Source organism: Anser brachyrhynchus, assembly GCF_964034855.1.
Source record: "Anser brachyrhynchus genome assembly, chromosome: 8".
NCBI lineage: Eukaryota > Metazoa > Chordata > Aves > Anseriformes > Anatidae > Anser > Anser brachyrhynchus.
The window spans coordinates 4,291,774-4,318,975 of record NC_137702.1 but is presented as its reverse complement, the minus strand read 5'-3'; the positions used below and the strand labels follow the sequence as shown (position 1 = coordinate 4,318,975).

Sequence of the window (27,202 nt, the reverse complement as noted above, 5' to 3'; positions counted from 1 at the left end):
TAATTAACATTGCTAATACAGCTGCATAAAAAAAGTTCATTTGGGGGAAACACGATGCATCTGCCCATCCTATGGATCCAAAGCCCAAGTTTTTCCAGTAAGTAAATAACAATGAGATTAAATTGTGATGCATTTACCTGAGATGTAAATTTAACAGTTTGCCCCAGAAGTGGCACAGTAGTGACTGTTACCAAAGTGACAAACTAGTGATGCCGAGACTAATTAATAGAACAAAGAGCTGACCCTGCTGGGATGCCTGTGTGTAGTATTCTCAGTTTAACCAAATGACGCTGATCAGGACATCAGACATCCATACACAGCATGGGCAACATAACTGCCACTATTTCTACATCTAACTAGCATTATTTTCTTTAAAATAGCCTTTGTGGTGAATATGCCCTCCCAAACAAGGACGGCAGTAGATGAATAGGTAGCAGGGAACTCCAGTCCTAGTGTCTTGGCCAAATTCCAGCTCCAGTAATTACACTGCTTAAATTCTCCCTACAGCTCTACAAAAATAAAGCCTTTTTCAGCTTCTCCTGCAGCATTGTGCAGTATTTCTGTGTAGCTGTTAAACACTAAAAAACATCTCCTCTGATTAAAATTGCAACGGGAATTTAGGCAGACAGAATGCTATTACCAGAGTTTGAATTTGGGCAGAACACCAAGATTAACTTACACTTGCAATGGGATCAAGAGATCTCTGCTGACCCTTTTAAGTGTCAGAGCCTTTTAAAAAGGCAGAACGGGCAATAGCTCACTGCGCTGCCTGAATGCAAACTCAGAGTTGGGACCTCTGCAGCTGGAAGTGACTGCAGTACTGCTTCCTAACACATAAAAGCCTTCGGTGTTGTGGAGTAGCTTATCAGAATTTATTTAGTTAGAGATGTTTATGGAATGAATTGTTGACTAAAAGACGTTTCAGCAACTTTAATGACTTTTTTTTTTTTACTTGTTTGTAAAAACAGAAAGGGAGCCTTAGCTTAATATTTAAGGAAGCTGAACCAGGCCTGCAGTACTAGTAAAAGTTTTCTAAATTGTGCTCTCTCTAATACTTTTTGTAGTCTCTAAACTGGGACCAGGTGGTTCTTTATGCTTCAGATCAATGTCAATCCATCTGTCCTAACCAGTTCATTGCACCTCAGGTTTCAGCCAGCCTTTTCAGTTCTCCTTACCCCAGCAGTGGTGGCACACCAGAAGTATCGGCATGGTTGCACCGCCTGGCTTTGACGATACCACTGTCCTTGCAGTCTGGATTGTGAATGCCATCATTATCTAGCAGCCCACGGGGATGTCCGTGGAAGCGCTTCTCCTTCAGGGAAGTCATTTCTGCCTTCATCAGCATTTTGAGGTCAGTGTTGAGCACTCCACTGCGCGATCTGAACCTACCAGCACGCAGGTGCAGCTGCCAGACACGTACCTGTGCGACCAGTAAGTGGACAATTCTGCACCGATGAAGCTACCACCAGAATCAGACCCAGCAAAACTCCAAACAGCCTCCATGGTGCAGGTAGAAAGCGTGGGTCCAGTCTGAAGTGACAGCAAGCAATATCTGAAGCTGAAATCTGCTTGGGAAGTCTAGTTTCTACATGCTGGCATGCTGTTCCCTCGTTCAAAGGTAAAATCAGACCCAACAAACAAGTTCTCCTTCCAAAATGACTGGTCTCTCATGCCCAAATGCCAGAGAAGTCACCAAGCCGCACTTCCATCCACTACTTCTAAGGGAGCAGCACTGATTCCCCAGATGCCTGCCAGCCCTCAGTGAGGAAGCAACAGGAAAGATGCAAAAACCAACCCGAAGCACAGCTACGTTGGGCTTCCTTTATGACTTCAAGCACAAGCCTTCACCTTCTTCTCCTTTAGGATTTTTATGCAGTATCCACCTTTATGGAATTCCCCGTTTCTTTTGGGGGAAATCCCACTCCTTGTCTGAGGCAGCCCTACTCCACTTCCATCCTGGTTTTCCCTACCTCTTCCATCACACACCTCCTGCAGCATTCCCCTGTCTCGATGTTTATTAGTTATGGACATTCTCCTTTCTAGTTTCACACAGTTACGTGAGATAAAAGCCTTCTGGGGGTTTATGTTTGCTCTGACAGAACCCTGGAGTAGCTGTCAATTCAGGTGACAGGCAGAAAGACAGTTCATCAGTTTGATGACGGCTCTTTTAGTTAGAGACTACAGGAGTGCAATCTCAGCTTGCACCACAGAAAGCTCCTCTCCCCCCTTTCCTTTGGTACATGCTCATCCCAAGGCAGTACTAGGAATGACAATTTCCATGCTTTCATTACCCTTACAAAGTTGTTAGCAGTTTCTGATGAAATTTTTCAATCTGAACTTTGAGTAATGCCTTTCACAGCATACTCCAGTAGCTCCCAAGTGTCCTAATGGTCTACAAAGCACAAGCTACATTTTCCATGTGTTTTGGCAGCAGCTGAGAGATATTTTCCAGTTTTGTATTGAACAAGTCCCACTCAGCTGATTTGTCAAACAGTCAGACACTTTATAAATCATTATTCTGGGACCAGTAACAACCACAGCACCGTTCTCCCAGCCACACAACTTGCACGCTGCCTCGCAGTCAGTTCTTTGCCTGTACTGTTGTTTTCCTGAGGGCCTGCCCTGCTTTAAATCACTGCTAGCAGGGCTACTTGTAACGATGACTTGTGTCTACGTGAGCAGTGCGAAGTTACACTGGCTGCCAGTGAGTATTTATAACATGGTATAGACTTAAAATCAAAGCTGCAGAGGTAAACAACCCCTACCACTAGAAAAGGGCAGATTCTGAACATTGCAGATACTCCTATTTCTAAATAAGCCATGAAAATGCACAGTACTTAAGGGACTAAGGACAAAACAAGTTCTTCAAATTATTACCGGCTCCTTTTCAGACCTGTAACACATTATGGCACCTCTCCACTTCCCCTTCTTTCAGATAAAAACAACAGCAGTTATGAGTCTTAGAAAATAATTGTGATCTACAGCTAAAATTATTACAAAATAACTAGGTATTTCAAACTTCCACCTTGTAGATTCTTTGCTAATAGTTTAGTGTCTTAACTCTTCGGCCATTTTTACTTTCCAAGTCATTCATTTACCTACAATAGTCTGTTGGGTTTTTCTAGTTCCATATCCTTCCCACAAAGTCAAAATCCATTTAACTATCAACTACACGTTCACATCTTATCTTTACTTGATATTATGAACTTCAGAGAGAACAAAACCAAAACTTGATCTAAAGTTTTTTTTACTGGAAGACAGATCCTAAACTGCTATAAGCTGTTATAGCTCACAACCAGCTTTGAGGGAGCTGTGGCAATTCCGTGCAGCAGAGCTGAGCTGCCCTTGTGCTTAGAAAGCACCGAATGAATGAAGATTTTTAGGTAACACTACTTGGCTTGCACGACGTTTGCAGACATTCAGCCTTGGTCTCTGCTTCCTACAGTTATTTGACAGTTTCCCCTTTTTCACAGACAAGTACAGCAAAGTAGAGAAAAATTAAGCGGTTTGTCAGAAGTAATGTATGGAAGAAAAACCACAGGCAACTAAAACAGATGGTCTGTTTTCCCTGCTGGTGAAGATTCTCACTGCTGTTACCTTAATTAAGAACTGCATTCATTACTGCTTCCCTCAAAGGTGGCCAGAAGTACAACAGCAGTTTTAGAACATAACCATTGCCAAGCAAATAACGTAGAACAGTGGCAAAAGAAGGGGAAAGAAGGAATAATTTTAAGTGTCCCTGACAGAGTGGTACAAATTGCCCCCAAAATTCACTTTTCCATTGATTTTTTTGTACTGACGGATTTTTCTCTCTGTAAATAAGAAGAGACTTATTTTAAAGGCAGGAAAATAAAAAAAGTGATGACATTTATATACATATATATATATATAAAATAACGTCTCTGATACTAAAAACAAAGCATTTCCTTTAATCCATGCTAAACTACAATGACACAAGAGTTAATTATTTAGAACAGCAGGCTGTAAAAGGAATCCTGTAGGAAACACGGAGCGCGTTATTTCTTTAGTGATCTCTGCTTCCATGGAAACAATTTCTCTGCACAATTTTAAATCTCATAAAAATAGGGCACTAGGTCTATGTAAAACAGCAAGACATTTCCAATTAAACAACCAGAATGCTTTTATCTAGGCCATTAAATACTTTGTTCAGTATCAAATATGATTACGGTGTTCACTGGGATGTGAACAACCAGCTACTTGCCATGCGCAGGCTCTCTGGGGCCACGCAAAGTCACCCTGCACGTACCCATACTTCTCTTGTGGGCGTCACAGTGACAGCACAGCAAGTTTCCTTCCCCCAGCACTCGCTGGGGACACACCAGATGCGGCACGTTGCGTGGTGTGCTGTACGCCTCCCTGCAGCTTCTCTCCCACCTCCATGGTGTGTCTCCCCACATACAACCTGATAGCCCAGAAACTCCTAGCAGAGAGCTGGAACCAACTTACTTGAATCAAACTTGGGTAATGAATATAGCGGTTTGAAAGATAATTTGATGACCACCCTTAGAATTAACCTGTGGCAACTGGGGCAACTCCAGTGATCTTTCAAACCGCTATATTCATTACCCAAATTTGAAGACATGACTGCAACCCCCAGACCATATCATATTACTTCACAACTCTGGCTGAAGGATCACCTTATCTGAAAACAGCTTGGAAGATACCGATTACCATCTCAGCATCCTTGCCTCAAACCATCACGGGATAATTTTCTGAAGGAGAACAAAGCAGAGGGTTTGTAAGAACAAATTAAAGCAATGAGATACACAGCTACTGCCCAAAGTAAAAATTAATCATGAGCTAGAAGTTTGTATGCATGAGTAAGAATAGTTTTAGCTCTCACTTGAAGACCACAATCATGTTTACTATATTCGCTACTTTTACTGCTTTCTATCAGCTGTGACCAAGCTCCCTCTAGTGGTATTAAACCTAAACGATCACTTTTTTTGTTGGCACTGACTTGGAACGAAGAAATACCAGATCTTATGTTCAAGAGGCAAGAAGCTATCACAAATTTGGAACACATCTTTTGAGGTACTGAACATACAGTCTTTATTAGTAGACCTTTGTATACCACCAGTGAGGAATATCAAAGAAGTGAGCAAAAGGGGAAAAATATTATTGGCAATGTTCTCTGCCTTCAACTAATCACTTCTTGGAAAGTTACTTGAACAAAAAATAACGGGCAAGCCTCTTGTCCTCCCCATGAACACGAGGCATAAACATCTGTGAAAAAGCACTGCCAGTAAGGGGAATAGCAAAACTTGACTTGGCCAAAAAATGCCCAGAAATGATGTTTGCCAAAAGCTACATCTTAGAAATAAATATATATCCTAAGATATACAGACACACCCCCACACACTATATATATATATATATACACACACATACACACACCTGTTGATTCTTCCAGTTTAAATTTCACCACTCCAGTTGCTATTCAACCATTTCCCCTCTCCTGAGGAACCGCTTGGCTAGGAATAACAAGTGGTCTTACATAAAAGAATAAAAACACAACAGCCCACAATATTTATACTAAAAAAAAGCTATCATAAAAAGAATAGCTGGTTAAAAAAACCCCGAGTTTTCCAAGAAAAAGATTTAATGCCTTACATGTACCTTGTAGCAGAACTGACAGTATTAGTATTATAGATTTTTATCTTCTCAGAAGCATGCAACTTCCAAACTCATATTATCAGTCACAAAGTCAAAAACCAAAAGCAGACTAGTTGTTTTCTTACCAGGTCTCCTGCCCACAAAATTAGTACTTAGCACGATAGATATGGTATTTTCAATTCACATACAGTACTGTGTGGTAATACGGGATTACAGTGATACAAGCAGTTTATTTTTCTCCCCCTCCACCCCACTTCCACCTTGAAATGTTGTCAATGGATAACCTTAGGTACAAGAATCACTCTTGGGAAATTTGGGGTCTTTCTGCAGTATTGAGCATTTGACACGCACACAATGTCCTCTTCTCAAGAGACACTAACTGGTTCAGAAATATGTTTTACTTGATTTTTCTGACTTTTCATGACTTAAATCCAATTAATACAACTGCATTACTTTAACTCACTTTAATTAGTAAACAGAAAAGCAGCTGGCACATCGGATGTCAGTATTACCAAACAGTGGTAACGTCCTGAAATGGTTGGAAGTATACCATATACGGACAAAGAACATTATCTACTTCATACTGCTGTTACACGAGGTTTAAATTTCTCTTTCTACAAATTGGAACTAATTACAGCTTTTAGTACATATATACTGATTTTTCTACAGTACCCTATGCAAAACTGCAACAGAATACCTTAATACTGTAGAACGCTCCAAAACTAAGTGGGAATGGAATGCTTTGTCGACAAGAATGCAGTCTAAATGAGAAATACAGAAAGCCATGCAGTATTTTTCATTAGGAAGTCTCAAAGATGATGCTTTAGAATATACACAGACAGAGCCAACATGCCTTAAATAGATGGATGCACCAAGCTTGTAAATTATACATAGAAGTGGGACCTAAAACTGTGCACAAGCAGATATGACAGAGAAGAGAAAGTAGAACATTCACCAATGTTTTTAAGACCACAGCTCTTGAATCTGCATTGAGAGAACCATCAAGTGCTCATATTTTAATATGATCATGTTCTGCAATTCCATTTAGAAACAGGAGACTAACGTGAGGCATGATTAAAAAAATAATTTCAACTTCTGCAAAGGAGTTCCCTCGTTAGGATGCAACTCTACAATTTTAAAGCTCTTCAAACTCTATTTATACAAATGAAAAGACGAAGTTGAAGATTTAAACATATAAAATCTTAAAATTCTACTTATATATATCGAAGTAGATACATATACATATACCTATATTTTTCAAATAAGAATCAAGCCTATTTTCATCCCCTCTATGATAAACTCAAGTTTATACCCTCTAGGTATAAACTCAAGTTCTTGCTTGCTTCACGTTTTCAAATATATTTCAGACATACCCGAGAAACTTTGTCCAAGATAAATCTCTGTAAATAGTAGTAACTGTATACAAGTCACATTTCCTCTTAGAGATTTAGAGAACAAAACGTAAAGCACATTTTTCTGTGAAGATTCAGTGATATAGCTCATGGAACCTGCTCACAGAGCTCATGCAAATTACAATCAAGAAAAATTCTCAAATGAAGATCGATCTGTTTATGACTAATTTATCTGAATTTACACTTATATGAGATCATAACTGAAGAACTGATAAAACCAGTACGTTTTCTTGTTGACCTGCACATTGCAGAGAACTATATTAAAAAGTTGTAGGGATTTGTTTTGTTGTTCTTGGTTTATTTTTTTTTTCCCTCCTTCAAAAAGACAAATACTTTTCTGCTTGTTGCACTAAGCTTGCCATCAATGAAGAGCTCGTTTCCACAGGAAACAGTGGCAATTAGAAGTGGACAAATCACAATGATCTAACAGAACAAGGTATCTTCCCGTAGAATGGAAGATCAGAGACTGTAACCTGTAATAAACAGGAGTTACCATTTCCACTGGAAATGAGCACAATTAGTAATGAGAAGTCAAAAACTTGCCAGCCCTTCCCCAGCAAATATGGATGCAAGGTGGCAAAGAATATGCCAAAAAGCTACTTGACAACAGGGATCATTGGGGAGATGACAACAGATGATACAGTAAAGCAGAACTGAAGAAAATTTCAGATACCAGAAAAATTCAAAATGAGTGAGCTAACAATTTTTCATTTCAGTGAAGTGGTCGACTTCTCTTCTGTGAATTCATTCAAACTTAGAAATTCTAAAGTATTAAGGAGCAAATTCACTGAGCATCAGATGTGTACCTGAAGATTAAAATAAAATTAAAAAAAAAGACAATTCCAAAACTGAAAGACCTGAGAAAAGACAGGATACACTCCATGAAGACTGAATCACAGTACTCAACAACTCCTCCTTCTCAAATGGCAGACTGTGGTAATTAACTAACCCTGTGATACTTGGTTTTTGCAAACTGCTAAATGTTCTTCATGTAGTCAGATCACACTCATTAGTTTTTCAAGGTATCTTTGAGCCGTAACAATAAAAAGATGCGGGATTCTTTGACTGTTACTATTAAAAGGGTAATAATTTTGAAAGTTGACGTAATTGGGGCCAGGAGGAAAAGAAAATGGAAAGCAAGAAAAAAAGAAAAGTCCAGTTCTGTTTTGTTTAAGCCGTCACATTGGTGATTCATTTGAACATTCATTCTTATTTTCTTCAGCATTACTCTTTTCTTCACTCTTGTATGTGGAGAGGAATAAGTTTTCTATTTGAGTCAAAAACTCTTCAGCAATGAAGCAGTTTGTTACCTTGTCTAAAGTCTTCCTCATGCACTCCAAAAGCTAGTCAAGAGAAAAGGAAATTTTAAAATTGTTATTATTCCTGATTTTTCGTTTCCTTCTAGCTGATGAATATTTCATAGGTATTGTTTTTTCTCCTTCTCACTACAGAAAGCATTTAACTGAACAACATAAGTTTTAAAAGGAACAGCCACACAGGAACAAATTCCAGATTCTTCTAGCCTGGGCCTTTTGGCTCCTCTTCCCCCCCCCCCCCCCCCCCCCTTACACGGTTGGAAAAGAGCCATACCCAATCATTGTAGCAATGAGTTATAACCAATTGTACAAAGAGGGGCAATACTTGAAGATCTTACTTTGTGATCAGTACTCAATAAACGGCTATGACAAAAAAAGGATTAAAACAGTCTCTTTTATGCAAGGCGTGTATTATTTTGTAAATTAAGTTCTTTAAAACCAATTTATAGCTATTAGTCTACATCTCTAATTTTTAAAATTGTGACACCTCGTGACACCAAACGGATTTGTATTTTAAACAGTATTTAAAATTACAGAACGTTACAACTGAAAATTCAAAGAAGCAAAAACTTACTTTCTGCAAACAAGTCAGGTCAGAATCTCTATGAAAAATTTTATCCATGGGGACACTGCTGTTGAAAGAGGAAAAGGAAGTAGTAGAAGGGTAGAAAGCAGACTTATGTCTTCATTGAAACACCACTAATAAATATGCAGAAATTCTAAACTGACTATCTTTGTAATTTAAACAAATGTATACCTGTGACAGAATTTGTATTTTTCAATTATCCATCTTGTTTTTTCAAATATTAATTCCCACTGAGGTTCCTCCAACATCTGCTGTACTTCAAATTTGTAGGGCAGGCCTGTAATCAATTGAACATGAACATTCACTATTTATGTTCCTATAGATAGTATGTGTTATTTATAAGCCCCATTACTTGCCAACATTAAGGAGGCTGAAGTAGAAGTATGACATTTTTCATTGCAAATTTAATTTTGGTGGGAGTAGGCAACAAGTTTGCTCTCCCCCGTATCCTCTGCAATTCCTCGTGCCATAAAAAAGCACACAGAAATCCACAGTGTAACAGAAAAAACAGCAAAATCAATCAAGTTTTTTTTTTTTTCATAATTCAGTACCACTTTTATTTTTTTTAGTTTAAGAATTATTGCACAGATGTGGTCACCACTTCACTTCCCCTACAGCTATGAAGCAAGTCTCCATTGTCTGTTCTGCTTACTTCCACAGGAAAAAAAGATGCGGAATTTCAGGTCACATGGCCTCTTCTACTGCCTTGCCAAAAATATCGGAATCTTTCATGCTTGGATACAAAAATCAGGACTTAAAACAGGGGAAGGGAGGACAGAGAAGAGGCAGAGACTACAGCCATAAACTGTTATCCTGGGAATTATCCACAGATTAATGTCAGGGAACGAGTATTTGATCAACACTTGAAATTCCATACATCTTATATGATGTGTTCTTAACTATTCAAGAAAGACATTCTGTTTTCATGAAATGCCAATGATATTTTTAAGCAACACTTTATACCTTATATCTTAGGTTGGGATTCATGCCAGCACACCATTTCTAGGATCTGCTTGACAATTTGTCTTTCATATCTGCTTTTTTGTGGACAGCTGGCAAGTTTGACTTTTTAACTTTCTGTATATTAAATTAGCGGAGTAAAAATTCTTTGTCACTATAGCAGCCGAGTCTTTGGTATAATACTTCCGTGTCCTCTATCAAAGGATTAGAAACTATGCTGCTTTACAAGACTTAGCAATACATGTGAAACAGTTTCTCAGCTACTCATAGGATGCTGTATGTAATAGTGACCCTTGCCCCAGCCTCTATTTCCTTACCAGATTGTGGGTAATACTATGATAGTATACAGGAAAAACAATCCATTTATAGCTGTAAATTTTTGTCCCAACATCAAGGGATTGCAGGATTACTCTTTAGGTGAAAGTTCTGGTTTTGTACAGCAGAAATCCTCCCTTAGCACCACATATATACCTGTTTCTCAAGCTCCAGTTCAAGAATACACAACATTTTCCCCTTAGTATCCAAACGAAAAAGAAAAATTAAAACGATGGGTAAACTATCAGTACTTACGGTAGGAGCCATCAGAACTGATCTCATCGCTAATTACTAGACAAGTCATTTGAGAGTATGGAAGAGGATTATTTCGGTTATAAGGACTTATAATCATTCCAATGAACATGGCACCACCCCTGGAGAAATAACTCTAGAACAAACAAACAAATGACACAGATAAGAAAGTCTTTTTCACAACACCATTCTGAAATTTTAAAAAAATAGAATAGACAAGTCAGAAAACACTGGAAAATCTGGCAAACATTCACACTTGTTCAACTTCATTTAAACCACCTGTATGTTAGCATGCCCTGCAGAGCTACAAACCAATTTATGAACACAGTTTTAATATGCATGAGTGCAGCAACGTGCATTAAAGTTGTAAATACCAGAGGGGCTTTAGAGTTGTTAGCTTTTTTCGGTTATTTATTTATTATTAATGTACAGACCACTAAGTACCTGATATTTAGCTTGAGTGTCAATATCTCGTATAGAAGGGTTGGGGTCAAACGCCGGGTGGGAATGGTACCACCCTATAACACTGTATCCTCTGGCAGCAAGTGTTTCTGAGGCCTGTGTTTGCGATACCGGATCCATCTCGCACTGCAGTCCTGTGCTGAGACTATTGCACGGCTCCGCTGCACAAACCTGTTAAAAAAGTCTCCAGATGGATAAATGCAAGAAATCTTAATCAGTTAAATAAAATTCATTTAAAGAATTTTAAGAGTCAGTACCAGATCTTTCTCATGAAAGAGCTGACAAGCCAACATTTGAACAGAAGCATAAATAACATTTGAAGATTATAGCGATGAAGGACAATTTTAATATACTTAAAGTAGTTGCCCTTAGGCTTTGAGCAACCTCGTCTAGTGGAAGGTGTCCCTGCCCATGGCAGGGGGGTTGGAATTAGATAATCTCCAAACCAAACCTCTCTATGATTCTATGTTTCTATGAAATTAATAAATATATTAACAAAACAGTTTTAACGTCATAGAGAAAACGGAGAAAAGATAAAACACTTACCTCTACAATTTTATCAGCTTCAGAGTATCTTCCACCTAGCAACCCTATTACTTCTGCCATAGACACATGAGAATGCTAAAATGATATTAAACAATTATTAAAGTTGTATAATTTCTCCTAGCTTTGATTTGCACATGATAGAATGCACTGGCTTTCACAGTTGCAATTCAGTAATTTCTCAATGACATTTAGAAGGAAAACCTAGGACAGATAAAGACTCTAAAATAGCCAGCGCTTCAATTTGAAATAAACAGGAAAGATTACATCTGTTTGTTATATACTTGCATGGATACTGCGTATCTTTATTACGCTTCCACATATAAAGTGAGCTAGCTTCAAACACCAAAGCCTGAACAATGCTGTGATGTGCTCAACAACTGCAAAAAAAACTTTGGTGCAATGTGTTGATATTAAAAGACAAGTCGTTCTATAAACACCCAGAGTAGCAGAAAACAAAACCAGAAGTTTTCAAAATGTCAAACTGTTTTAGAGAATAGTTTTTAGTAAATTATGATTAAAGTACTAACACTCTTATCAGTGCACAACCATTTACCTTCTAGAAAAACTGAGCACAATACAGAAAATTTATTAATTTTTTGGGGCTTTAATACTGGACTGTCACCTCTAGGTCTGAACGGAAAGAAGTTAAGAAGATTTAGCAGCACAGTATTTAGGTTATGTTGCCCATTAAAAATAAGACAAAACTAAAAACCACACACATATGCATCATAGCTTTCTGAAAGATAAAACTTCATCCTCACCAAATCCATTATTAAAAGTGCTTCTGAAGACACTTTCACCTGAAAAGGTTCCTGAAATGATAAACACAATAATGAGTATAAGAAAAGTAATACAACTAAACAAAGCATTCTCAACTATTCACTCATAGATACGTACCTGTTTTTCTTCAGTGAATAAACAGCATGGTATCAGCTGAAAGGGATCAAAGGAACTATAAAATGAAAGAAAATTTCTCTAAAGATGTAGGACAGTCAGGAAACTTTCCAAGTTTCCCACTGTCTCCTTGGTGTAGGAAGAATGTCTTCTTCACTGGATTTGTTCATCCCATATTAGGATGGCTTCCACCAAGTATAGAAACCTCACCACCCACACTTGTGAATTTCTGTATTAAACATTTGACATGCACACATGTTATTTGTTCCAGCCTGACACCACACAAGCCAGTTGTTTTATTTCTGGATCTACTTTTGAACACGATGTACTTTAAATACCTTTTTATTTGTCTTGAACCTTTAGAAGATTTTGCAGGTTTAAGTTTTTCTTCTTCTCTTCTTCTTGCTAATTCTTCAGCAGATAGATGCTAACAAGAAATAAATTAATCTGTCAATGTCTTATGTGCTCTTTCAGTAGTGATTGTAAGACAAGGCCAAAATGAATTATTGCTATCAGTGTCCTCTTGATATGCCACCGATTGTTGTGTTACAGAACTACTCAAGATAGAAGGCAACAGCCACAGCAGAATCAAACAGCCTGAAAGTAACGATAATTAGAGACCTAGTCTGCAAGACTGAAGGGAGAATTCTTACATTTCTGAAGGCAACCAAATTCAATAAAAAAAAAAAAATCGCAGCCCAATCCCAAACTATACATAAATGCAAATTAAGGAGAAAAGTTTATTATAACACCTTTTCAGGGATTAAAGTTTTCAAATTTTTCTTTCAACCCAGAGCTGTATTTTGCAGAAAGCAAAACTATGAAGAAAGGTAAACTATGAAACTGTAGTATGTGGTGGTTTTTCGTCTTTTTATTTTTTTAAATAACAGTAGAAAGTCATCTCATTTAGCTTTCAAATATCCAGAATAATAAAAAAAAAAAAAACAGGTAATTCTTTTTGTTTTTTAAGGAAAAGGTGAACCAATATTTTCCTGCCAGATTCGTGGTAATTTCAAATCAAATAAAACTGAACTTTGTAATGAAATAAAACTGATTTATTTTAGGTTATAAGCAAAAGGAATCAGCACAGAAATTCATTTCAGGTTTTTCTGATCCTTGATGACTCAATATTTTAACCTTAGCATTGCCTTACACTATCTCCCACCATGCAAAGGTTTTATTTAACATGAAGCAAAACCAATTTTTCTATAACTGAAAATAAAGGGTCATGAAGTCTCCTACAAAACAAGGCAAAGAGCTTTACAGGCATAAAATTACGTAGGTCCATACACACAACATGAACACCTTTGTAAACACCAAAGTACAGTTGTATTTATCAGCAGATGTAACAACTGCTACATTATTTTTAGTTTTGCTGTTGCAGAACCAATAATTTAAATACCTATAAGAGGAAAATGGTTGTGTAATATTTGATGCAACACCACCTGCTAGCCATTACCAAGAATTACTTCTGTAAATAGAGTTTAAAACATGTGTTACCTCAAATGTCTGTCCTTCCAAATCCTTAGCATCACACCAGTTTCCCCAAGGGTCTCGCACTCGCCGTCTTCTTGTACGCTGCAGCAAGCAAATCAACGTGAGTGAAAGATCAAACTTCTGAAAAAACTGCATTTGCTTCATTTAATCAATCATAAGAACATAATCCAAAAGGTTACTGCTGCATGAGTTTTACTAACACTATGACATATTTCCAGAAATGAAAAAACACCCTGGAGTTCTGCAGAATTAAGTAGCTTGCAATCTGCCATGAAATATCACCAGCGAAGTTTTCAGTTTTTAAAGGCTGTAAAGAAAAACACCTGGATGACGCTCCACGGAACATCAACATCCTTGGCAGCAACAGCACATTATTATCCAACTGCAAATTACAGCACAGACAACACAAAGCTATAAACCAGTACGTTTACGTCTAGTGTATGCTACTGTTCTTCATATTAATTTTTTTTTTAAGTGAGATTGATCTAGTTTTCTTCTCATCAACTGATTTACTCTGCTATGAAGTACTTAAAAATGCTACATTAAATGCAAATATGAAAATTAAATCTGGAAAACATTTGTAACTCATGTAATTATGAATGAGTTATTACTGTGCTTAACTGAGAGCCTTATGCACACAGGAAGTTATATCATATACACAATATACTTAATGATTAAAACACAAGCAACTTAATCACACACTACCAATACACTCCACTGTTTTCTGGCTAATTTAGGCTAATAAATCATGGAGAGAAGTAGCTGGGGCTACGTGGAAAAGACTGAAACATAATCTTTGATTTCTGTTCAGGTACTTATCTTTATGCAAGAGAAGAGAAATTAGGACAGATACCTGTCAGAAAGCAAAACTTCAGACTAACTTAGGACTTACTTAAGACTAACACTTGAATTGCACGGCATCCTAATGAAACAGCAAACCGAACAAAAGAAGTTTCCTGAGATGCCCTGACTTGAAAATAAAAACTGAAAAAACTTGCATGTTAAGTGTTTTTTTTTCCCCCCCACCTTCTTCTCCCCCGCCCCCAAAAACGTACCATGGACTGCAAACGCTGAGCTAGCTGGTATGCTTCCACTGTGTCTTTGCCTTCTTTGGAGCGTGTTTTATCAGCTGGTTGGGGCCTGTTATAGACAGCCTGTTCTACAGAACAGATAAACAGATACATGCTGTACTTCAGTAAAGTATGAAGCGATAAGCAAATGCCATAAAGAAGAACCCAACACACTGAAATGACATCTCCTGATGGTCATATTACTGAATGATTGTAGTCTTCTCTCGCTACCACAGAATTTTTAAGACAGAAAACCTCCTTCCTTCTTGTTAATTAATTTCTAGTAACTTCTACTTCACACAAAATTTATTGTAGGTCATTGCTCTCTTCTTAGGTGTCCTTCAGCTCAGGACCAAAATCAACCCAATATAGAGCCTCTCAGAGTACTAACGACAGTAACTTTTAGGTGTATACATACTAGTATTGTAGTATTTGATTCTTGTTAGAAGTAGTTGAGGGCAAAGACATTGTTTTATTTAGGAAATACTTACAATTCAATATGGGAAAGCAGGAAAAGGAAACAGTAGCTCTAATGCTATCTTCGTGGAAGGAAGGCAAAATTTCAGGTGCAGTATGTCTCAGGACTTCATGCTAAATGAAGTTCTAAGATTCTCTGCTACAGAACCTAAATAAACAACTATTTAAGACTTTTAAAGTACAGGGAGCAGAGAAGTTAGAAGACTATCCACGTGTACCCTTGGTTCTGCTTAAGTGCAGTCATCTGTGCTTACAATGAAGTGAACTGACTTTCTTTTGAAGACTTATCTACCAACCTTCACGTTCACCCTTCCCACTAAAACATTCATTTTAATAGGAAAGCTGACACCCAACAATAGATGCTCTCAGGATGCACCAATTAAAATTTAAGTTTTGAATCAATTCCAATAAAAAAATATATATATATATTATTTTTTTTTACCACAGCCGAAGTTAATTGCTCCTATTAATTCCAAGTATGTGTGGATCCGTCCAATACAGTTAACATCACCGCAGTTCTTAAGGCCCGGACGCACTGAGGTCTTGTTCAGGTATTTGGGTTTACATCTCTCCCTAAAATAAAGCAGAACACATCATCAAATCACAAAAACCATTGAAGGGGGCAACTCGTGTGACTTCTCTGAGGTTAAGATGAGACACCGAAATGTTTTTTCCCCTGATGCACACACCATGCAGAGCAATTGCAGCAAAAATACAAGTTTCACAAAACAAATTTAAATTAGAATAAGCTGTTAATATACTAAGGCCACTCAACGAGAACCCAGTTAGACTTGGTAATTCTTTCTACTAAAAAGCAAGCTAACCCAGCCAACAGGCACGTAAACCAAAACTGTAACAAGCTATGTTTAGCCTGCTACCACAGATCATTAAGGTTCCTTAAACTGATTCTTTGCAGATGGAACATAAAATATTCAAATGTACGAGCGCTACTCCAAATTGATTCTTAATTTGAAGTTTTTTCAATCAAGAATCTTTTCTATAGTGCAGACTTCCTTTTAGCTGCCCTTCTATGAAGGCAATGCTACACGCCATTATGGAACAAGTTTAATCACATATTTTGAAGAAACATTAAAGCCATATATGCTTTCTTATATATTGGATGACAAAAACTGAAAGGAAAATAAGCATTGCCAAAACGGTAGACAGACTAACTACTATACCAGAACGAAATGCTTATTTCTGTAATGCTTCGAAATATTTCCATTGCCTTACTTCCAGAATGCCACAAAAAAAAGGAAGAATTAAAAGAAGCATTAATAATCAGGGCTGTTCACTCGTAATCTTTAGAATGCTACCATATAAATAATTGTATTATTTTCAGAAGCAAGCTATTGGGATTAAGTACTGCTTTAGCTACAACCAAGGAGGACACAAGTAATATTGCAACCAGTTGCAATTAGATGATCTTTAAGGTACCTTCCAAACCAAACTATTGTATGATTCTATGATTTGAATCCCTTATTTCAGAAAGCAAAATTAACGCATCTTACCATTGATCCAAAATATAATTCCTAATTTTCAAGTAACGCTCTGGTGTTTTAGCCTGACGCCCTTCAAAAAATTCAGGAATAGCTTGTTTTTCTTCTTCCAGGATGATGCTTCTATCAATCTCCACTTCTTGATCAGGTGGTTTAAGGTCCTCTGCTTCCTCTTGATGATCTTCATCCACTTGGCAGGGAGAATGAAAAAGCAATCCATTATCAGCAAGGTCTTTCTGCTCCTCGTTATGCTCTTTATCAGCAACTTGTCTAGACCCATGAGATGTTACTGTTCTACCTTGTTCAACTTTCTCAATAAAATTATTGCATTGCTGGTAATCTAAATTCACAGATTTATCACCGTTCGTGTGCTGAGAACATGTTGCTGCAACACCTCGAAATAGCAACACATCCGCTGTGTCTTGTTTGGTATGCTGAGAATCTTCTTTAGGGAAAGAAATAGCAGAACCATGTCCAACAGATGGAAAAACGTGTTCCATTCCTTTCGTTTCTTCAACTGGGCTTCTTGAAATCACAGATAATTCAGGTTTTCCAGCATCTTGCTGGAACGTAGGAGGAAATAGTTCATCCATGTCATCGGTTATGTCTACTTCTTCATCATCGGACAGCTTTTCAATTTTCACTGCATTCAGATTAGGGTCTGCACGGCCTCTCAAGTTTCCAGATGACCATGCTTCTACCCTTATCCCATCTTCAGAAGGAAGATTGCTACCACGCTGATTTTGCTCTTCTCTTTCAGATTCATCATTTTTTGCCTTAGAAAAGTACAAAATACTTTTAGGAGGAAAAAAAAAAACAAAACAACAAAACAATCCCCTCTGCCTGTAAAATTGAAATTTTACTTTCTAACAAATTTTAATCCATTGCAATCAACTTTTACACAGCATTATAGGTATACTAGCCAAAGTCTACTAGCATTTACTTTAGTTCAAAAACAGACAATAGTAATTCCTTCTTAAAAGCCCCTAATGTTTCAAATGCAACTAAAGCTAAAACTACAATGAACGTGTAGTTCATTTTAGTTCATATAGTAAAGCTATAGTGTAGAAGACAAGTATTTTCAGACTAAAAATCATCATCATGAGAACTTAGTTATACTACACATTGTTTAGTTATAGCAGCAATAAAAATATTGCAGTCTTTCTGGGAATTTGAAGTCCTGTCTAATTTCATATTTAAATCTGCAAATAAGCAGGTTCTACTTTTCTGAATATGAAAAGAAATAGACTAGGTACTCTGACAGCAGTATGCTGAAAAAGACAGATGAAAACCAAACTACACATACAACAACATACTCAAGATACTGCTTACCTTGTTCTTAAAGTACTGCCTAGCATAGCTCTTTACTTGTAGAACAGTACGACTTCCAATCAACTTGGCAATTTTTGTCCACCGGCGGCCAAACTTCACCTAGTACAGAGCACATTGAAGTTAGCCAGCCTCTAATGTTACAGACATTGCACTTTATGTCCAAGAAGGATTTAGAAACTCAATCATTCATTACAAACACACAAACAGTACAACTAAACCCAAGAATCCCACTAGACATATTCTACCAAGAAAAAAAGCACATCCAGCAGTAAGAATTATTGCTGTTCTTCACTCAGTGCAGACATGCTATAAATTATGTTGCTTATTAACTTGAGGAATCCTGCTGAAGTAAATTTTTACTTGCTGAATCAAACACTACTACATTCAACACTGTACAAGCATAACATCTCTAAAGATCTTGACATACTAGCTAACAGATTTCACTTTATTAGCTAACTTGCTTTAACTACAGAATGTAGTATGCCATTAACTACAGCAATACGATTATACAATTCATAAAGCTGCACGTTTGAGATACTTTGTGATCTCAAATTGTAATCAGTCTCACACAAACAAAATCTGGTAAACAAACAGAACCATTTTTGGCAATTCATCCGTATAAATCTGATTTATCATTACACCCTTAGTAGGTGGCAGTTATTTTCAACAAATTAGAAGTGTAAAAGCAGAAGCAGATAAATATAGCAAGCTTACTTCTTATTATTTTGCTACTGAAGTTAAATTAATGACATCTAAACAAGATATTACATATAAACACAAACATACCAGTCCTTGTTCAAACAGTTCTTTTTCTTCCGATGTCCACTTCACTGAGTAGCTAGTTGATTTTGTAGGCGATCGCACCCTAGGACAAAAAGGAAACCGAAGTTAGTGGTTTCTTAAAAACATTCTCAAATCTCAGTAACTGAAGACAACTCCTGACAAGAGGACTAATATTCATCTCCTGTAAAGCTCAGGGTATTGTTTTAAGCATGAATGTGGCTGAACATTGAGAATTATGTCAATTTCTCTAACACAAAGGAAGATTCAAAACAACACAACATTTGTCAGTAACTAACAATGCAGAGTACATAGAAAAAGTAAACAGAGAAGTTCAGGCAAGAAAGCCACCTTGAATCAACACTTTTTTTAAAATATAAGGACCACTGTGCTACAAAACATATATATATATATATGTATGTATGTATGTATTTTACTACAGGCCTCTTACTACACACATTTCTGTGTGCTGAAATATCCCTTACATAATTTTGTACAGACAACTTAATCTTGTGGAACTATTTTTTGTGTACTGTATCTTAACAAATCAGAAGCCACACTGAAAAATGTAACTCAAAGTGTAAAAATTTATAGAATTAATGAAAAAATAAAATAAATAATACTCTTATTAAAGTGTACGTACATGACTTTTCCAGTTTTCTTATGTGGACTGCAAATACAAAACAGAATGAAATTAAAATCAGTAATTGTGATGCTATTGCATATCTCAGCAAGTAACCTTATTGTAGAAGGACTTTTAGTTCTTTATGTGAGTTTTTTTTTTCTAGAACACAGCTTACCTTTTCATAGATCTTTTCTCTGCTTCCTTTTGATTGAGCCATATTTTCTCAGAAAGCGATTTATTAGATAAATAATATCTGAAATTGTTATTAAGAAAGTTTTCAAAGCATAAAGAATAGCTGTACATGTGAGAATTCTAAAAATCGTATAAATTACACTTGCTCACAATCATTCAGTTATAGGAATAACTGCACATACAGCTTTCAAAACTGAAATATGCACTATTTCACATACTCCTAGTAGTAACACAGAAGGAAGGGGTATTTGATTTCTGAATCTACATGCTCACTTTACTTTGAGCAAACTAGGTATCCTGCTTCCACAACAGAATTTGTCTTTTTTGACATAGAAACCATACTGAGTACTTTTCTTTGTACTTATACCTTATCCATTTTCAAATTAATCCTCAATAATTCATTCTGTTGCTTTATTTTCTTGTTTCTTTTATTACTGAGTATTACTCAATCACAAAAAGAACATGAATATAAATTGGACCATGAATAGTACTGCCATCACCTCCCTTGATTGCTGAGGTCAACTTATGCCAGAAACACTACTAATGATAAGAATACTTCAGCCAAAACTTTAAAAAAAAAAATAATAAAGCTGTGTCTTCCACTCATTTCATCTTGCATGTTGTCAAAGTATACACGTAACAAGACCAAAAAAAAACAAAACAGACAGTGAACCAGTGCAAGTGAAGAACTTGTGCTACCTATGTAAGGCCTACAAATTCTGTAATTTAAGTCATCCCTGCCTGTACCTCAATGTCTTTCCAGCTGTCTCTTCCTCCCTCCCTCTCAAGTGACTACCCAAGAACATTACGTTTCCAACCAGTAAACTATGTAACTGTGACTATTTTTAGGTATTGTCAATAGACCATGAAGAAGCCAAAGACTTAGCATCAGCACGAGCTAGGGGTAGCTGTATCATTTAATTAAGGGATCCTCTCTGACTCCTGTAATCTGCCTACAAGGTGAGAGCGTTCAGTCACATTCACAAGAAAACACAAGTTTGTCCGCGTCCTTTGGAAACAAGAAGTTTTCTGTTCGCACACAGAAAAAAAAAACAAAACATAAAAGCACATCAGGAAAAGGATACTCTTCCTCCAGCAACATTTTCTCAATGACAGCCCTGTTTTCTTCACTAATGCTGCTGTCCAACGTCCACGGCTGCAAATAATACAAATATCTCTTAATCTTTGAATTCTGTCATGCTGTTATTTGAGTACCAAGATTCAATATATAATAACTTCTATAAGAGCATGTACAAGAACATGTAGCACGTAAGAGAATAGAGAAAACAGAAGCTGTGATAACCTTGCTAGAAGTACCGCTCATTTTAGAATTGCTTACAAGACTGTTATCAGTTCTCCAAGATGAATCAAGATAGTGGTCCTGCAGCAAGCTCGAAGCTGTATTTTCATGATCTCTGGAAAAAAAAAAAAAAACACTGTTCAAAACCAACGCAAATATATTCAAACAAAATGAATGCTGTCAGAGTTAAAATAAACGTACAGTTCAGTAACAGAACCATTAACAGAAGATGGCAGAATGAGATACTAAAGCTAAAAGCCACACATTGCAGACCATTGTGTAATGTTACTCTTTCATAATACTCCATGAGATCCAAAGGATAAGGGGCAGCGCTAGGTTAAAGGTTGCACCAGATGATCCTAGAGGTCTTTTTCAGCCCCAGTGATTCCATGATCACACATGGCATAACCCCCTCAGCATCTTTATTAGTGCTCTCAGCAGTAACATCTCACCTCTAAGGTGTACGAGATACCACTGAAACCCCAAGTAGTAAAAAATCTCATCCAGAAACACTGCAAGCAGGAGGGACCTTGCAAATTACACGTAAATGAACAATGCCAGGATTTTATGGGCAATTACAGAACTACGTTTTTTAATAGCGCCATTGATTTGTGCTATCTCCACTTAACATTTCTCCATCTTTCCACTCCTAAGGTAAGAACATCCCCTTATAATGAAAATAATGTTTTCTTCTAGAGGAGTGCTCATATGCACATAAGGTTTAATAGAACCATACCGAATAGGGTGGTTAGTGCTCTTACAGACTTCATCCAGATTACAATTTTTCTGTAAATAAGCGGTTTTTACTTTGAGAAGACCACCACTGATGGACTGCCTTCTACCTTAATGCGGCACAAAACCTCCCTACCAATTTATGTAACCGCTTGTTATCAAAGTCTCCACAGAGAAGTCTGAATGCCCTGCAGGACAGGAGCCCTACGCCCTTACCCCGCCACCAAAACGAAGCCCACCCCCGACCCCCCACAGCCCCGTGCCACCACCACGAACACCCCTCAGGGGGCCCCAAATCCCCTCCTGCACCCCACGACCCCCGAGCCCGGCCAAGAACGGGGGCGGACGAGCGGCCCCCCGGCTCTGCCTCCCGCCGCCACGGGCGGCCGCGGCCCCCCGGAGCCCTCCCCCCGGGGCACCGCCTCGCTCACCCCGGAGCCCCTTCGCCGGGCACGGCCGCCGGGTCCCCCTCGACGTCCACCTCCGGCTCCTCCGCCGCCATCACGGCGGCCCCGGGCTCTCGCGAGGCGAAGAGGGACCGGGGGAGGGGGTGGGCAGCATGGCGGCGGCGCACGCGCGGCTCCCGGGGTGAAGCCGCGCCCTGAGGAGAAGCCGGGCGGAGGCGGGGAGATGGCGATGGGGTGAGTGGGGCTGGAAGCCCGTGGGGCCGAGGTGACGGCCGGGCGGGTCCCTGCGTGAGGGAAAGCGGGCTGCCCGGCCCTGAGTCCCGGCCCCGAAGGGATGCGCGCTGGCCGAGGGGCCTTGTTGTGGTGCAGATGTGCCTTTCGCCTCCAGCCGCATGGTCACGTCTGTTAATAGAATCATAGATCATATAATCTTAGAATCATTAAGGTTGGAAAAGGCCTCCAAGATCATCTAGTCCAACCACCCCCTACTACCAATGTCACCCACTAAACCATGTCCCTAAGCACCACGTCCAACCTTCCCTTGAACGCCCCCAGGGACGGTGACACCACCACCTCCCTGGGCAACCTGTCCCAGTGCCTGACTGCTCTTTCTGAGGAGAAATGTCTCTGAATTCCCAACCTGAACCTCCCCTGGTGCAACTTGAGGCCATTCCCTCTAGTCCTGTCACTGGTTACCTGTGAGAAGAGGCTGACTCCCAGCTCCCCGCACCTTCCTTTCAGGTAGCTGTAGAGAGCAATGAGGTCTCTCATCTGGGAGATGGCAGCAGAAGGGCGTTGTGCTCCTTAAAGCATTGTAACGTGGCCATAAAAATCCCAGTTTTATTCCCACGTGCTTTTAAACGTGTTCCGTTTTGCAAGAAGCATTTGGCCCTTCATGTGGTGGCGCTTCTGTTCACATAGTGAAGGGAAGCGTGAAAGGCCGACTGTCACTGTGAAGAAAATGACCACAGAACACTCAAGAACATGTTTCTGTTCCAAGAGATGGCAATACAAATATTTTGCCTTGAACCAATAAATTCTGTTGCAGCCTTTTTATTCTGAACATCTTTGTGCTGGAATCAATTTGAAAGTGAAATTAATAAACAGAAAATGTGGTAGGTTGATTTCATTCTCTCTGCTCAAAAATACAAAAACAAACTAAATGCTGTAACGAAAGACAGAAAATTGATTTTTTATAGTCCCAGGTTATGTTAAAGTCATGAGATAGGGTATAACACACGTGCAAAGAGGGGCCAGGCCAATATTGAACGTTAGTGCAGCACCCAGTAGTGCCCTGAAGACAGCAACACTCTGGTAGCAAAGTTTTGGGGCCCCACCACTCCCCTGGTTGGATTATATCAAGCCTTGTGACAGGATTTATTAGCACGAAGAAGTAGCTGTAGTAAATCTGAACGTGACCGATGCTATGTTTAAGATATGGCTTTTGGCTTTTTCCGTGGCTTCTTTTGATTACAGACTTAATTCTGCCTGTCCTAACATAATTCTCAGTCATACTGGGCAACAGCGCTACCCAAATTATTTTAAAGAATAATTCTGCATTTGCATTTAAAATGTTTGCTTTGCATATTCATCTTGTTATTAACATTTTCTTTTTCAAAAGTGTGACAATTTGGGCCTGATTTTCTGTTCTGTTAGATTCTGCTACTTGCAGCGGGGTCTTTTTGAGACTGTTAGCAGCTAGTAGGTTTGCTTTTTCTCCTTGTGACCAGTTTATGAGGGAATTTACAGCATTTAAATGACCGGCCTTGCAAGCACAATGCAACGGAGTGTCCTTGCTGTTGTCTAAGGCATTGATGGCTGCCCCGTAACTCAGTAACAAATTTATCAAGTCACTGTGTCCATATTCCGCTGCAATATGCAGTGCAGTCTTTCTCCATATGTTTCTGTCGTCAATATTCTTATTTTTCCCTGATGTCAGAAGAAGTTTTACAATCTCCGTGTTTCCTTTGATGGCCGCATAGTGCATTGGAGTACATCCATCCATGTCCTTAACCCCAAGTCTTCCTTTTGTAGCCAACAGAACTCTGACGACGCTGAGATGTCCTCTCTCAGCTGCAGCGTGCAGGGGGGTCCTTTTCTCTTTGTCTTGTGCATTGGGGTCAGCGTTAGCATTCAGAAGCATCTCCACCATTGTTTTGTCTCCTTTTTCAGAAGCATAATGTAAAGGTGATTTTGACTGCCTATCCTTAGCATTAACACTGGCTTTGTGGTGCAGCAGCTCTTGGGCAACTTCACTGTTACCTCTCTGACTTGCAATGTGCAGAGGAGTCACCAGCTCTTTAGTGACAGCATTAACTTTGGCCCCAGCATTAACTAACAGGCTAACTAATGCTGCTTTATTATGCAGTGCAGCGACATGGAGCGGGGTTTCATCAGCCCGATTCGTAAGGTTAACGTCCATCCCTTTGCGCAGGAGCAGATTTGTGGTGGGGGCAGCCCCGGCCTGAACTGCCAAGTGCAAAGCTGAGTCTGAAGCAGGAGTCTTTATTCCCAAGTTTGCTCCCTTTTCGATTAGAACTTGTGCGGACTCAGCCTTGCCTGTTTCGCATGCCAGGAGTAAAGGAGTGTACTGCATTTCGTTGTAGGCGTTCACATCTGTACCTCGGTCAGCTAAAGCCGCTACAACACCGTGCAGATTTTTCTGTACAGCTTTAAAAAGAGTTGACTCCATCAAGTCAGATGGCAGATCTTTAGAATATCCTAGCAGCATTTTGAAGATGGATGGGTGGTTGCTGTTGAAGGCTCTTTCAGCCATGCTGGAATCAACCCTGGCTCCGGCCTCTAGCAGTACTTTTGCAGTGTTTTCAAACCCACGAGAAAGAGCGTAACTGAGAGCGGTCTGTCCTCGTCCGTCCTTCCCATCAATGGAGGCACCGCTCTTTAAAAGCATTTTCACCAGACTGCTGTCATCTTTAAGAGCTGCCCTGTGCAAAAAGTTGTGCTGGTTCCTGTAGCTTCTTGCCTCTTCTCTCAGGAGCACCTTCAGTATGTGACCGTGGCTGTTCTGCGCGGCCACATGAAGCGGCATCTTGCCTTCTTTATCTAAGCTGTACATGGAAGCGCCGCACCGCAGAAGCACTTTCACCGCATCACCGTGGCCCTTCTCAGCAGCCCTGTGCAGTGGTGTTCTTCCTTTCTTGTCCTTCACATCTGGCTTAGCACCTTTGCTGATCAAATATTCCACTATTGCTAGGTGTCCATTAGTGGCTGCAACATGCAGAAGGGTTTCTCTTGAGGAGTTTAGTGCGTTAATATCATTATCTTTCAGTGTTTCCTCTAACTCAGAAAGACAGCCCTTAGCAGCTGCACCAAAGATGCCTCTATCAGAGTGACCTTTTCTAGGTTTTGCTGCTCTTGAAAATTGGGTTTCTTTTTTCCTGGTCTTAATAGCCCAATCTTGCTTTTTTCTTCTAGGACTCACATTTTTTTCCTGGTGCCGTTCACTGCTATTTTCAAACCAAACCTTGTCTTTTTCGAGTAAGTATCCTACCAATTGTCTTCTTGCATCTCTGATGCTTTCATTAACTTCGCTGACATATTTTCTCATCTCGTTATAAAGTTTTGGCTCCACCTGCTTTAAACAAGGATAAAAAAAGAGCCTGCAGGCTCGTTCGCCTTGAGAAATCAGTATGTCTAAAACTCGGGAGTTCTTTTCTGTTCGTGTCCTGTAGAAACTCATGACCATCTTTTTTTCTGGGGAAAAAATACCATTGTCTATCAGCCAGTTCAGCAGGTGGTCTGGGTCATTTATGCCTTCTATTAGCTCCTCTCTTTTAATTCGCAGGACTTCAATTGCATATGGGTTTGTAAACAGGCTGGTTGAATGCATGGTCACGTTGATAAGCGAAGAGAACTGAGCTGTTGTTCGACGTTTGGAGTTAAGTACGAAGTAGCAAAGTGGGATCACATCACTGCATGCAGTCTTTTTTATAGAACTATGAACCAGCAGTTGTTGTAGTTCAGTGATAAGTCTTTACAGAATGAGAAAGAAAGCAAAACTCTCTCACCTTTAGTTTGCCAGTTTTGTTAGAAGTCCTTTGATCTTCTCTGTTCTCCCCTAGCAACAAGTGACGTTTAATAACAAAACAAAAATCGGTGATTTATAAAGATACTCCACTCGGAAGACTTCTTCCAGACTTTTAAATGTAAAATAAGGGAGGAAAAAAATGCTTCTGCGAAGCTGGTGTTTTAATACAAGGTTTGGGTTTACCAGGTTCCTTTGGGCCAAGCTGTTTTTTGTAGGTGCCGAAATGGCCAGTCTTTTAGACATGACAAAAGAAAATCAGCAGCGTAGTTACAGTTGCTATGATTGCATACTTTGTACTGTCTTAAATGAAAGAGTACACGTTGCCAGCTATGTAGGTGAAAGCCCTGTAATGTAATGAAATGAAAACATGAAGATCGAGATAAAAATAAGCTGTCTAAGGCAGCTGGCTATAAAAAGCGTTCCAGCCTTTCTATTACAACTTCAGTCTGTGAGGTGTGTTTGACTTTAAGGTTATTTAGCTTGTCATTCTTAAAACCTGCCTGGAACATAATTCTTTTACATGAGGTGGATCAAGGTGTGTGATTCAGTACACAACGTTTAAAGTATAATTAAGTAAGGCTTCAAATCTGTGAATATGTATAGTCCTCCGTATGGGTGTAGGACCTTTGAATCTAGCTGTAATTAATTTAACTTATTGGTGTATAAATCCCTCACGGAGAGAAGTAAATACAGTAATAATCATCTGCATATTTGGAAAACAATTGACAGAGAAATTAAGATGACAGGATTCTGTAAGAGCAAGAAGTAAAATGAGTTGAAAAACTGACAGCTTGACCTTATTTAAGCAAATGGGAAATTTTGCCATCTGTTTCTTTACTCAGTGCCCTTTCTATCGGGTCCTG

The 27,202-nt window shown here is 38.9% G+C and overlaps 3 protein-coding genes across 9 annotated transcripts in view; 1 reads left to right on the top strand and 2 right to left on the bottom strand.

The window, feature by feature from the left end:
- Positions 1-683: 683 nt before the first annotated feature.
- Positions 684-22,916, bottom strand: MYSM1 (Myb like, SWIRM and MPN domains 1). Of its 7 annotated transcripts, none has more exons than XR_013954377.1 (22): positions 22,316-22,916; positions 21,156-21,267; positions 20,938-21,008; positions 19,836-19,913; positions 19,679-19,705; positions 19,042-19,120; positions 18,256-18,354; positions 16,936-17,699; positions 15,867-15,997; positions 14,933-15,036; positions 13,881-13,958; positions 12,719-12,807; positions 12,384-12,438; positions 12,248-12,298; positions 11,487-11,561; positions 10,923-11,111; positions 10,482-10,614; positions 9,123-9,228; positions 8,940-8,994; positions 8,360-8,392; positions 4,659-4,733; positions 684-3,812 (listed from the first exon to the last, which is right to left on the bottom strand). XR_013954377.1 is itself a non-coding variant. In XM_080602607.1 (21 exons), the coding sequence occupies exons 1-21, from the start codon at positions 22,714-22,716 to the stop codon at positions 4,719-4,721; spliced, it is 2,748 nt and encodes a 915-aa protein (XP_080458733.1). In that variant the 5' UTR covers positions 22,717-22,914; the 3' UTR covers positions 684-4,718. The 7 variants fall into 7 exon arrangements, 5 of the variants coding, with proteins under 5 accessions (XP_080458733.1, XP_080458730.1, XP_080458729.1 ...); XR_013954378.1 differs by having other exon boundaries at positions 8,940-8,997; positions 22,316-22,914; XM_080602607.1 differs by having other exon boundaries at positions 684-4,733; positions 8,940-8,997; positions 22,316-22,914.
- Positions 22,582-26,617, bottom strand: LOC308199087 (CARD- and ANK-domain containing inflammasome adapter protein-like). The gene is made up of 2 exons (XM_080602608.1): positions 22,988-26,617; positions 22,582-22,693 (listed from the first exon to the last, which is right to left on the bottom strand). The coding sequence occupies exon 1, from the start codon at positions 26,139-26,141 to the stop codon at positions 23,880-23,882; it is 2,262 nt and encodes a 753-aa protein (XP_080458734.1). The 5' UTR covers positions 26,142-26,617; the 3' UTR covers positions 22,582-22,693; positions 22,988-23,879.
- FGGY (FGGY carbohydrate kinase domain containing) overlaps positions 25,727-27,202 on the top strand; it is a 305,771-nt gene continuing 304,295 nt past the window's right edge. The window contains exon 1 of the mRNA XM_080602612.1: positions 25,727-25,789. The gene's annotated coding sequence lies outside the window, so the exon portion shown is untranslated. The remainder of the gene's footprint in view (positions 25,790-27,202) is intronic.